A 12,329-nucleotide genomic window follows, 5' to 3' on the forward strand; every position below is an offset into this window, starting at 1 on the left:
ATGTGAAACAGAGTGGTTTTTATCAGAGCATCCCTCCTGCAGCTGCTGATCAAAGACATTGCCCTGAAACCCCCAGTGTTTCAGATCATTTCCAGGGACACAGTTCCCTAATGACTCTCACTGAACAGAAATATCAGAAACACAAACTGAACCCACACCATCATATTTCTTGTGAAATCAAACCACATTCAAATTATTACGCACATTCAATTACTCTAGATGTTGATTAATGCATTTTGTAGCACAGACAAAACAAAACACAAAAATAACAACTAAACAGTAACAACAACAACAACAACAAAAGTGTGTTCTCTCATACCTATGAGAGTGGTTTTCTTCTCCCATAGTTGAAAACAGGAAAGTGCAAGATCTACCTACCCCTTGGTAGAGGTAGCAGACTATTTCCATGTCCACCTGAAGTACTTGCACAGTTGTCCCTCACACAGTATTTGAAGATGTAAATACACGAGAAAAGCAACAGTAAAGAGCAGACTCACAGCATATCCTCTGATGAGCCAGCTATCCTCCTGATGAAAAGGGACTAAGTGCACTGTGGGGTATTGAAAGGTGCTGCAAATCTGTGTTTCACTGCACTCTGGGCAGCCTGGTCTAGTGGTTGGCAACCCTGCCCACAGCAGGAGGGTTGAAACTACATGATCTTTAAAGTCCTTTTCAACCCAGGCCATTCTATCATAGAATCAGAATTGCTAAGGTTGGAAAAGACCCAAAGGATCGTCCAGTCCAACCATTTGCCCATCACCAATGGTTCTCACTAAACCACGTCCCTCAACACAACATCCAAACGTTCCTTGAACACCTCCAGGGTCGGTGACTCCACCACCTCTCTGGGCAGCCCATTCCAGTGCCTGACCACCCTTTCAGAGAAATATAGTATTTCCTAACGTCCAGCCTGAACCTTCCCTGGTGCAGCTTGAAGCCTCTATGATTCTATGATACTCTCACAGCTACAGAATTACTCTGATTGTACCACTGTGGATTCTCTATTGGACCAGAAAGTCCTCTCACACCGTCTTCCAGACAGGGAACTTATACAAAGCTGCTCAAATGCTTTCAAGGATTGGCAGCTAAACGAATCACTACTTTGGGTACTGACTTTGCCATTCAAGCATTACCTGTCATGCACTGTTATTGTGGGGGGAAAGTAATAAAAAATAAATATCACACGTGTTGCTGTTTAAACAGATAAAAGAAGTCACCAACATCATTTTGCAGGAGTAAGGATATTTGGTTTTCATTCTAACTTCCTGCTGTTTCTTTTTTTCTGCTCAGTGCCAACACAAACACTTCTGCTGCTGTATTAGAACTGTATTAGTAAATTGGTTTGTCTGAAAAATAACCACATTGTTTGCTTCCAAGCCATCAATCTTACATATTGACCCATTCAGGCCAATACATGAGGGTGACCATTGCCAACAGGCATTCCAAGAAATCTGTTATGGACATATAATTTAAGCAGATTGAATAAAGAAATGAATTGCAGATTTCAAACTGACTTTTACAGGGTAGATCTATCTGCTATTCAGATCGTTGCTGGCACAAAATCTAGGAACGCTGCAAGTAAAACCAAAACCACAGATTCAGCCATAATTCTTCTAGATCAAAGACCTTTCCCCCCCGAAGAAACATAAAACAACAACAACAACAAATAAAATAATAAACATCATCTGATTGTTCCTCTCAAATGATCCCAAAAGTGAATTGCAATGTAAAAGTAGCAAGGCAAAATCCTTCCTTCGCAGGAAGAAGTAACAAGAGATGGGATAACAGTAAGAAATATCTTGCTGAACAGTAATCTTGAGACCTAAAAAACAAAGCTACTGAAAAATAAGATACTTTTTTGTGTATCGGTGGAAATGAGACTACACAGGTGAGGCTTTGTCTGCCTTATTTGGAGTATGAGAGAGGATAAAGTTTTCCTGCTACAGTGAAGAGCTGCTGAGAATTCTGTGTGTTGACACATCCTCTGAAGAATCTAAGAGCTCTCCTTGCCTAAATTATGACTTCAGTGGGACAGGAATATCATTGTCTCATATTCTTACTTGTTATAGGAAGCAAAGAGAAGATTTAATAGGTGAAAGAGAGTATTTAAAGTAATAATATTTCTACCATTGGGAATTTATCAAGAAGAAGAAAGTGCTAGCACATTACAAGTAGGTCAGTTTCTGAAGAGTTCTCCCCAGAAGAATACAATAGCATTACAAACGATTTAGTGAACACGAAGATAAGACCCTAAAATCAGTCTGCTTGCTATTCTTGAGCATACAAACAAATAGTCCAGGTTAAAAATAAAAGTGGATTTTTTCCGTCCCTAAAGGAAATTTGCATTTATGTCAAGGAATTTTCATATACTGTGTTGTTCTATAAACAAAAGTGATCAACTTTTTAACAATTAATGCCCAATGTAGAGTATAAAATCCTTACCCCAGTGTAAGAAAACTAGAACAAATCATAACAGAGCTGGATCCCTTGTGCTCAGTATATATAGACAAAGTGTAAATGAGTTCTAACATGAAGTCCATTCACAAACCTGCTAAAATGATACTTCTTTACATTACAAACACTGTAGTAAAGCTACTTCAACAGTAAATGTCTTTCCATAAACCACAAGTCTGCAGAGCTCATTCCTCAGTGGAACAGAACGTGGATTTGTATGGCAAGTTCAGAGCTCCTGCTTCAGACTTGTTAGCTGTCCTCCTACTCCACATACATATCCTTTCCTCATTTGCAGATATCACACCCCACTAAAAGAGAGCTGAAAATTGTCCTTGCACAGAGAACACTCCAGGCTGAAAGAACTCACCTTGGTCTTTGCCTGGTCTTGCTGATAAAAAAGCACCTGGTCTTGAAAAAGCTCTAAAAATATCTGAACAGATTCAGATCTTAAACACTCAAAGGAAGCCTGACTTCATGAAGTAGCAGGAGGAAGAAGAAGGAGTGCTTTTCCAGTTTAAAATATCACTGTGTGAATTCAGGCATTCATAGTTTTAATGGTCTAAGACAAAAAGTGGTATGCATTAGGAAAATGCAGCTGTTCAGCACCTTCCCTGAGAGCAGTAGGTGATGAAAAGCAGCCAGCCTGGCTTTTGGACTGTTACAGTTACCATCCACTTTCTCAGAGTAAGATCTTAGAAAGTAATGATCAAAATAGGTTGCCCTTGATATAGCATTAGCTCAGCTGTCTCTATCTTGATCCAAGGGGATGTCGCCAAGTATGTGAAGGATTGGAAGACTATTGTCATTTCACCCTGTGTGCTGTACAGCCCTGGAAGGCAGTCTGAGACTGTGACAAGAAGGGCCCAACAGAAACAAAACGATAGAGGCAAGAAAACCATCCCTTTGCTACTAAACACTATCAATCAGCAACAGATCATTTCCTTGCTGTGGATGAAAACTAAACAGCATACAACAATTTTACTTACAAGCCCATGACTGAACTGATGGTCAGAGAGGAACTTCTCCAGGCACACACCTCCTGCAGCCAAATAACACCACTCACATGTGGGAACCCTCTGCAGGTAGGTAGTTACTCGTGGGAGCAAAATCAGGCCTTTATTTACCATTCCCCACAGGCTCAGGTCTGCAGACCGACCTTCTTCCCAGCCAGCACTCCCTGCATTAGTTCAGTCATTCAGGCAGGCGAATGGCCCAGCTCTCTGTGTCTTTATTTCCCCCCCTCCCTCTCTCTCCTATCTCTTATTTGACTCCAAAATGAAAAGGAGGGAGAAGGCGGCAGGTTAGAGGGAAGCCTGCAGAGGATTCCTCCTCCCCAGATTAGGATTTAATTGTATTCCGAGTGAGTCCCTTCTGGTTGCGCTCAGTCTTTCAGATGAATGTTTCATCAATATGATTAGGATCACATCCCTCAGTCTCGTCTATTCACACAATTGGTTGTGACAGCTCGGAGTATAGTACTCCCTAAAGGAAATATTAGATACCACCCTATCACTTTATTCAAATCATATTTTGCACTCCGCACTTTCAGCCTAATGGCATTCGCCCCCGGATTACTTATTTGCGAGCACTAAAATCCTTCCAATAAGGATTAGATCAACATTTATATTAGAGATATTATTATTATTATTACGAAGAGGGCTGCGGGTGTTTTGGAAGGTGGGGAACGAGGTTTGGATACTTCAGGGGAGGGGAAAACGTCCAAAAAAAAGAGAAAGAAAAAAAAAAGAGGGGGGAATGAAGAGGAAACAAACAAACAAACGAATAGAAGAGAAAAGAAAGAAAGAAAATCAGCATTGACGGTGACAAACTCCAGCTCCGTGGGATGGATGGCACAGGGGAGGTGCTGCCAGGCCCTGTCCACCACCTCAGCGCCATTTTCTCCACAGAGTTGGGCTACCCCATCGGCTCACCGCCGGCTTCCCCTGCAGCCCGGGCCGGGATATGGGCATTTCCGAGGAATACCACAGAGGGTGGATCCTCTCCTCGGCCTCCAACGCCGCTCTCCCCTCAGGGCCGCCTCAGCGCGGCTCGGCCGCGCTGAGGCGGCCCTGAGGGGAGGGCGGCAGCGGCTGAGGGAGCTTCGAAAAAACACCGCTACCGAGAAAGCCCCCTCGGGTAAAGCCGCGAAGGGGAGGCGGAAAGCAGCGAGCGGGGCTGTGAAAACCCGGCGTTGGGGATGGGGCAGGGTGGAAGAAATTCAGACTGAAAGTAAAACCTCCTTCACGTACTCGAAAAGAAAAGAAAGAACGACAACAAAAAGCTCGCTCCTTCCTCCCGCGTTCACGGCCCGGGAGGGCGGCCTTTCTCCCGACGAGGGGAAGAGCCGTCGGAAGGGATGGGGCTCGGGGTCGTTTCGTTTTCCCCCACGGGTGCGAAGTGTCGGCGGTGAAGAGCGGGGTGAGCAGCGAGAGGCGAAGTTTCGTTGGGAAAGCGGGCCGAGAGCAGGCATGGGGCTGTTTTAACGAAAAATCCCCAAATTCTTCACCGAGGAGAGGTGTCCATCCTGCTCAGCCTTGGGAAGAGCCCCTCTGATCTACCGCTGCTCGCCCACGCTGTTAAAATAAATACAAACACCGAGCTGAAGCGTCTCCCCTCGAATAACGGAGAACGACGTGAGATAATCGTTAAATCGCGGCAAACGGCCTCGAATCGTTAGGAGGGTGCTTCAGGGGTGGGGAAAGCGGAGGAGGGGACCCCCGGCGCCGCGCTCATCCGCCCCAGGCCCGCTCCCGGTGTCAGGGCGTCCTCGCAGCGCTGCCGCCCGCACTGAGGGACCGTCCTGGGGCCGCCCCCGCCCTCCTCCCCGCGATAAGGAGCCCGCAGCCCGGGGTCGGGGCGCTCTGCTGTTTGCCGCAGTAAAAGGCGTTACGAAGCAAAGCGCAAAGGTAGTTAACTTTATCTTCTGCTAACATAAACAAATAGGCGTCCGGCTCCTTGATCTTTATTTAAATATAGAGTTGTTTATCGGTGTCATCCTATGAAGATTAATTAGCTGCCTTTATTCACAATTTGGCGTCTGACACCCCGTTTTAGGAATGCATTATAATCACAAGGTGTTAATTGGGGCCAGCCAGGCACTTATGTTTCTATTAAATAGTGTGAGGACTTTTCACAAGTTTTTTTTTTTCCCTTTCTTTTTCTTCTTTTTTTCTCTCTAATCGCGAGTTGCAAACTTATACGTGCAGCCCTCAGTCGGTACCACGCAGCGGAGGAACCGCTTTCCCCAGCGCTGCGATCGGGGCGGGCGGGCAGAGGGCTGCAGCTGCGGTGCGCTGTGCACGGGGATGAAAGCGGGGGGGTGCGGAACGGGTTATCCCCACTGAAAGCATAGGGGAAAAAAAAAAGAGAAAGAGAGAAGAAAAACCATAAAAAGAAAAAGCTCTTTCCGCCGTCTCTGAAAGAATTTCGGCAAGGCTCTTTCCGTCCCGAATCGGCAATACGCCTCGCTGGAAGCGCACCGAATTCGCTGTTGGAAATCTCTTCGGGAAGATGCTCCTCTCCCCCAGTGAGGAGGGGCCCGCTGCAAAAGCCCCCCTCGATTGCGCTAACTCCTCCATCCCCAGTCTTGGCATTGTTTTGTTTGCGGCGGGCATCGCTAACAGCTTAATCCCATTACCGCCTGCATTTCCTCAGGAAAGGTGATGCTGCCGAGGGAGCCGGCGTTCAATCGCCTAGCCAGGAGGGGCTTTCTCCCCAGATAAGGGCGCGGGGGAGGCTTTAACGCGTTGCGGGAAGAGGCGGGGGCAGAGCCAGAGACGTGCCCCGCTCCTCGGGACGGGCTGGGCTCGCACCTCGCCCCCCGTAGGGCGTAGGGGAAGAGCCTGTGGGGTGGCAGCAAGCAAGGAGGGGATTGGAATCCTTTTGAGTAAAGGGAAGGACAAGAGCACCGAGGAAAATCCCCCATTAAAAGAAGTAACATTAATACCATTAGCAGCGTGCAGATGAGGACGATGTGAGACAAAAGAGCAAGGAGAAACTTTACAAAAACGCGGTTGGATTTAAAAGCCATCACAACCCCCCAATCCTTAGCAAGGCAGCGCATTCAGGTTTGTGCTCCCTCCTCCCCCCAGCCTGGTAGAGGCAAAGAAGCAGATAGCAACCCACACTCTCATGCCTGGCACCACCACATTTATTAAAAATTACTACTATGTACATATAAAAGCAGAACCAAGTTTCACCAGGAGAATTGTGTGTGCCAGTGCTCTAGGGTTGATCCGTTTAAAATGGCTGAAACTATAGGCAAGAAGAGTGGGCAGGTTACATCACTTCCAGTTTGATACAGGGCAGCTGAAAGTCACTTTACATACACGCAAATAGAAATCTGCTAATGCTCTTTGCAATGCTCCATATGCTAAGTTTAACCCAAAAAAGAAAATGCATTTTGAACTTCAAAGCACCACCGGAGGTCCTTCTGACTGAACAGCTATAGGTCAACTATTTATATATTATTTCACAATGTTCTACAGTGTACCTAGACAAAACACAACTGTACACTTGGATTTTTTTGCCACCTCAATAAGGGTTAGGCTTTTGGGATGGAGGCATGTTTTCCTTAAAAGTCAGATTTGGCCATTGTAAAAGCATCACTAGCAGCAAGACCTTCAAGTTAAATTCCTGCCTGGAGCAGGCCTTATTTTAACCACCTTCTACCAAAGAAAGCCTTAGCTGAGCAATGCCTAACTCAGCCAACTGCTCTGCGAACAAGTGTTGAAGAAAACAGTTCTGTTTAAAACAGAATGTGCAGCCCCCCACCCCGGTGCCCTTTACCAGAGGGGCAAGGCAGGGAAGAAAGTAAAATTTGGAATCCAACTGCTATTTCCTCACTCAGTGTACAGATTTGATCAGGCCTCTGGGCCAAGCCAAACTGTACACTTCAGTGTCTCCAATAAATAAACCACCTTGTAGAAATCTAGGCTCCTGCTTACAGCTTTTCCACATCCTGTTTCTAAGAAAAGTTGTATCATGATTTGCTTTTCCTACTTAATTACCTGCAACAGTCAAAAAGCTTTGGCACCTTCTTTAGAATTGCACATGACAATTTAAGGTGGAAGGCAAGAGTCTTTTTGGCAATCGTAATGCAAAAGAAAGAAAACAAAGGCCACCCTGAAAAAAAAATAGCCAATTGGAACAAAAGGATGCTTTAAGAACTGGTATAGAACGCATAGTAGCCCATGCCTTTTGAAGTGTCTTTGCTATAGTCCTCAGCATTAATGTCCTCACATTTCATGGATGGGGAATTTTCATTGCTCGAAGTGCTAGGGGAGAGCCGTCTTCTCTTACAAGCACCCGTGTAGACCCCAGAATCGTTGGAATCTAGAGACTTGATGGAGGGCGGAGTCTCTATCCAGGATGAGCCAATTTCTTCTTTCACCTTCTCCTTGGAAAGCTGATCTTCAGAGAAGCCTGGAGGACTTGTCCTGGAGCTCCAAGGTAATCCTGTTGTCATTTTTCTCTGGTAGGAGCCCCTACTCCCCCAGCCCGCCATGGATGGAAACGTAGGGTCAGGGTAGTACCCCAGGGCATGGGATGTCTGAAGAGGGAGGGATTTAATGCCGTAGGGGAGCAAGGTGCTAGGAGAGTACTCCGTCTCATAGGAGTTCATGTCCAGTTTGTTGGCACTGGGCTGCTGCACAGGAGTAACGAACCACCGCTGGGGAGGGCTGGCCACCTCTTCGCTCTGCTGTGGGGACAGCAAGCCGTTGGTCTGCGGGACGGTTCTCTCACCGTTGTAAAATCTGGTGGGGGGCAGGTTGTTGACAAACTGTTCTTGGAAGAACGGTTGCACGCTGTATCGGGCACCAGGGACAATCTGGTGGGATCTAGGAGAATCCGTGGGAGATGGAGTTAATCTGTCATTTTCTGAAGCTGTGTACATGCTACAACATAAAAGAGAAACACTGAGAGTTCTTTACAATTCCAAATATGGTATTAGAAAACAAACAGGAAGAAAGCAGCTGTTCTTAACAAGAGTCACAACCATGTTTATCTGGAGGTTCTATCAGCCTTCCGAGTTGATGCTGCTTTTCCTAGAGCAGCAGAAAAATGCAGAATACCACTGTTACACGTACCCACTGTTCTCTGCCAGCCAAGCCATCTTAAATGAAAGGCAGCACTTTCAGAAGCCAGATTTGAGTATATGCACCTTTCAAAGGCCATTTGATGTCAGAAATTGCTCATTAGGCAGAAGTCTTCCTTACAATTGGAAGATGCTTATTTTGTGACACCAACAGCAGACGCTTTGCTGCCAGCCTGCAGGCCAGCAAGGTTCTGCTGGGATATTTAACCCAAGCTTGGAATCCGGCTAGAAAAATGTGATCAAGGCAGCGTATTAAATAGTTAATGGGCCATTTATACCTCCAGATGTATTTAACTTTTAAAGGAGTGCGTGAACTAGAAAAATTGACGGTATTTCTACTTCTAAATAACTTCAGTAGCATCTCCAAGTTTCTCCTTTTTCTATAAAAGCATTTGAGGGCAGAACCATGCCTCCCCAAAACAGCTGCAAGATACAGGCATACTTACGAGTCATAGTTGTCTCTGAAGCCCTTTGCAAAAGGATTGTGATCAATTTTGAGCTGAGTAATCTAAAAATGAAAGCAGAGCACAGTGAGTTGACCTGCTGAACCCACGACACTTCGTTATATATCCTTGTCATTTTGCACAACCCATTCTTACATCGGTGTTTTGATAGGCTGTAACTGCTATGAACTGCGTTTCGGGGAAAATAAACGTTTGAGTCTTTGAAGAATCATTCAGATCCTCAACGCCATCTTCAGTCACTTCCACTATGTGAAGCCGAGGCTGGTACTTGTGTAGAGACTGCAGGACTATCATCTGAAAGAGTAGGAGAGAACATTAAACTGCACCCCGCATCACCATTCACAGGCTGCGAGATTGACCTCCTCATCTTGGGAATTGAGAGGTTTTTCACTGCTAGCAAATGAAACAAAGGGCTACAGGCTGTGTAGGTTGTTAATATGCTGGGTTCTGTAAATGCAGGAAATTGAGAACCATGAGCTACACACTTCTACATTTCGAGCGACACCGAGCTGAAGAAAATACTGGCCAAAGATAGAAATTTACACATCTACTTCTGATGTCACTTCTCCTTTGAAAGGCAACTACAGGAGTAAGGGGCTAACAATCCACTAAGAAGGGAATAAGTCAGAGCAGTGATGCAGCAGTTCCGTTTGCTGCACGGCACTGACACGGCTCTCGGGAGCACCATCACTACCTGCGCGTTGTTGTTGTTGGCTCCCTTGTTGTTGGTCAGCTTCAGCTTGCCGAAAGAGATCTCCTGCCGCATCCAGTGCGCTCCGGTGTTGGGCGACTCAGGGTGCACGTACACCTTGTTGCCTGGGGGAGAGCAGCGCGGCAGTGAGCAGCCGGGCACAGCACGGAGCTTTGTTCCACCTCGACCCCCAGGCGTCCCCGTCCCGTATAAGAGTCTCAAAGAGCCCGTAAAAGCGCAGCTCCTCCCGCATCGGGATGGATCTCCGCACAGGGAGCCTTCTCGGGAAGCAGAGCAGGCGGGAAGCCCACACTTACCCTGCATGTTGTTGTCGGCTTTGCCGCACGTCACCCATTTTCCCCCTTGGAAGCGCCAGTGGTTGGGGTCCGCCAGCACCACCTCCACGAAGACGTTGTAGTGGGCGGTGGGGTTGAGGCCGGTAATATTAAAGCTCAGAAACGGAAACATCCGCCTGGGGAGAAAGAAAGAATACGGCATGCGGGGCGGCCCGGGAAGAGGGCTCGGGCCGCAGGATTTCCCGAGCGGCCCCGTCTCCCTCCCTTTCCCCCGACAATCGCCCCCACCCGCTTACCGGCCCTGCTTGGTGATGATCATCTCCGTCTGGTGCCGGTGGAACTTGAGCCAGAGCGGCCGGTTGCAGAGGAAGACTTGCGCCCGCAGCCCGGGCCCGGCCGCCGGCACCCCCAGCGCCCCGAGCCCACCGCAGGAGCCCGAGGCCGGCGGGTAGGGGCCGTAGAGGGCTCCGCCGGCCGCCGCCTGCCCGTACTGGTACCCGCCGCCTCCGCCGAACTGCGTCCTGCCGCCGGGCGGGCACACGGCGCCCGCGAAGCCGCCCGAGGACAGCACGGAGCCGTAGGGGTAGCGCGGCCCGCCGGGCGCCTGGTACACGGCGCCGTGCTGCGCGGCGGGCGGGTAAGGGAAGAGAGCGCAGGGCCCCCCCAGCTCGGCGACCGGCGGCCCGGGGGACTGCAGGTAGTAGCGCTCGGGGCTCAGGCTGTCCATGGAGTACCGCGCGGCGGCGGCCGGAGGCAGCTCTTCCTCCCCGCAGGGGGTAGTCTTGCGGCCGTCCGGCTTCGGGGCGGCGAAGGGCGGCTCCCCCGCGTCGGGCTCGCCCAGCATGGCCGGAGCCGCCGCGAACTTCTTGGCCGCCTTGTCCAGGTCGAGATGAGCCGGGGAGCCCGGGCGCGGCGGCCCGCGGGACGCGGCTCCGCCGCCTCCTCCGGCTCCGGTCCCGCTGCCGCGCCCGCCGCCCTCCAGCGGGTAAAAGGGGGCTCCCGGCAGGGCCCCCCCCGCCGCCGCCAGCAGAGGCTCTCCCAGCTGCATCCTCGGCGGGCGGCGGCGGCTCCGCACAACCCCCGCGGTACCCAGTGCCGGCCCCGACCCGCGGCCGCGCAGCGCTGCGCCGAAGCTCCGCCGAGCCCATTTATACCGGCACGCCGGGCTGCTCGGGCCGCCGGGGAGGGGCTTGCGCCGAGCTGCCTCCTCACCGCCCTCCACCCCCGCCGGCCCATTGGCTGGGGCGGGTGACACTAATTTAATTAGACAGCTACTAATTGGAACAAGTCACCTGTGACTCTGGTGCGCGTGTCCCCCCGCTCCTCGACCCCCCCGCCCGCAGCCGGCGGGTCTGCCCCGCGCCCGTACTGCTGCGGGGGAGGGTCCGCATGGCCCCCAACGGCGGGCCCGGCTTCCCTCCCCCCCCCCTCCCCCCCCCAAAAAAAAGAAAAGAAAAAGAAAAAACGAACCTCTGATCTGGGTGGCGACGGGCGCACGAGGCTCGGGCACAGCAGGGACTGGGGGGTCCAGAGGGAAACAGGGGTGGAAGCTAACACCAAAGCCCAGCAAGGAGGGAGGGATGGAGGACGACCGCCCGGCGGGCCGCTGCGACGGGGCGGGCCACCCCCGGACCCCCCGGGGCCGCGCCGCCGTTCGAACAATTGAGGCTGTTCCTCAGCCCCGCCGAGCGGCCGCCGGCCCCTGTTCGCTCCCCGGGCGGCGTCATTCCCGGGGGAGTCTCGCCGGGAGCCGGGCTGCAAGTTCAGTGTTCGGGAACTCGGTGGAGGATTCTAGCAATGCGCTTTCCCCTTCAGCATCCCCGTCCGGGAAGGCAGAGCGGGTTCTGTTGGGTGCCAGATCCCGCGCCGTGGAATTAATCTGTTCCGCGCATTTCTCGAAGGGGAACCTTTTGCTCCGAAGCGCGGGGGAGCGGATATTAAAGAATATTGAGGCGCCCGTGCGGTTTGGCACCAACGACTTTGCAGCTCCCAAAGCGCAGCTCCTCGCCCTCTTCCCGCAGCCCGGCGCTTCGCGGGGAGCGCTGCGGAATCCCTGCCCCCTCCCCGCGGCACAACGTAAAGGAGACCCGCGGCGCAGCCGAGATTTCGTTGCCGGGTGGACAGACGCGCGGGGAAGGGACGGAACTCCGCAGCTCTCCCCGCGCTGAGCTCCGGGGATCCGCACCGGGGCCGCCGCAATTAATCTCCGACAATTAACCGAGCCTCGGGACCGGGGGCCGAGGCGCGGTTGGGCCGTCAGGGGGGCTCCCTGCGTGCCCCGGGGCGGAGCGGGGGCCGGGGGAAGCAGCTCCCGCTGTGCCCGCCTC

General features: G+C 51.0%; 1 protein-coding gene across 2 annotated transcripts; it reads right to left on the reverse strand.

Annotated features, from left to right (window-relative positions):
- Positions 1-6,392: 6,392 nt before the first annotated feature.
- EOMES (eomesodermin) lies at positions 6,393-11,126 on the reverse strand. Of its 2 annotated transcripts, none has more exons than NM_001321555.2 (6): positions 10,299-11,115; positions 10,024-10,178; positions 9,710-9,831; positions 9,151-9,309; positions 8,998-9,059; positions 6,393-8,351 (listed from the first exon to the last, which is right to left on the reverse strand). In NM_001321555.2, the coding sequence occupies exons 1-6, from the start codon at positions 11,048-11,050 to the stop codon at positions 7,616-7,618; spliced, it is 1,986 nt and encodes a 661-aa protein (NP_001308484.1). In that variant the 5' UTR covers positions 11,051-11,115; the 3' UTR covers positions 6,393-7,615. The 2 variants fall into 2 exon arrangements, with proteins under 2 accessions (NP_001308484.1, XP_426003.3); XM_426003.7 differs by having other exon boundaries at positions 6,587-8,294; positions 10,299-11,126.
- Positions 11,127-12,329: the final 1,203 nt, after the last annotated feature.

This window comes from Gallus gallus, chromosome 2 (genome assembly GCF_016699485.2).
Source record: "Gallus gallus isolate bGalGal1 chromosome 2, bGalGal1.mat.broiler.GRCg7b, whole genome shotgun sequence".
Classification (NCBI taxonomy): Eukaryota; Metazoa; Chordata; class Aves; order Galliformes; family Phasianidae; genus Gallus; species Gallus gallus.

Excerpts from the sequence above, each read along its gene's own strand:
- EOMES (NM_001321555.2), bottom strand. The coding sequence starts at position 11,050 with ATGCAGCTGGGAGAGCCTCTGCTGGCGGCGGCGGGGGGGGCCCTGCCG. Across the intron at positions 10,179-10,298 it reads ATCATCACCAAGCAGGGCCG|GCGGATGTTTCCGTTTCTGA; the intron begins GTAAGCGGGTGG and ends CTTTCTCCCCAG. Across the intron at positions 9,060-9,150 it reads CAGCCTATCAAAACACCGAT|ATTACTCAGCTCAAAATTGA; the intron begins GTAAGAATGGGT and ends TTTCATTTTTAG.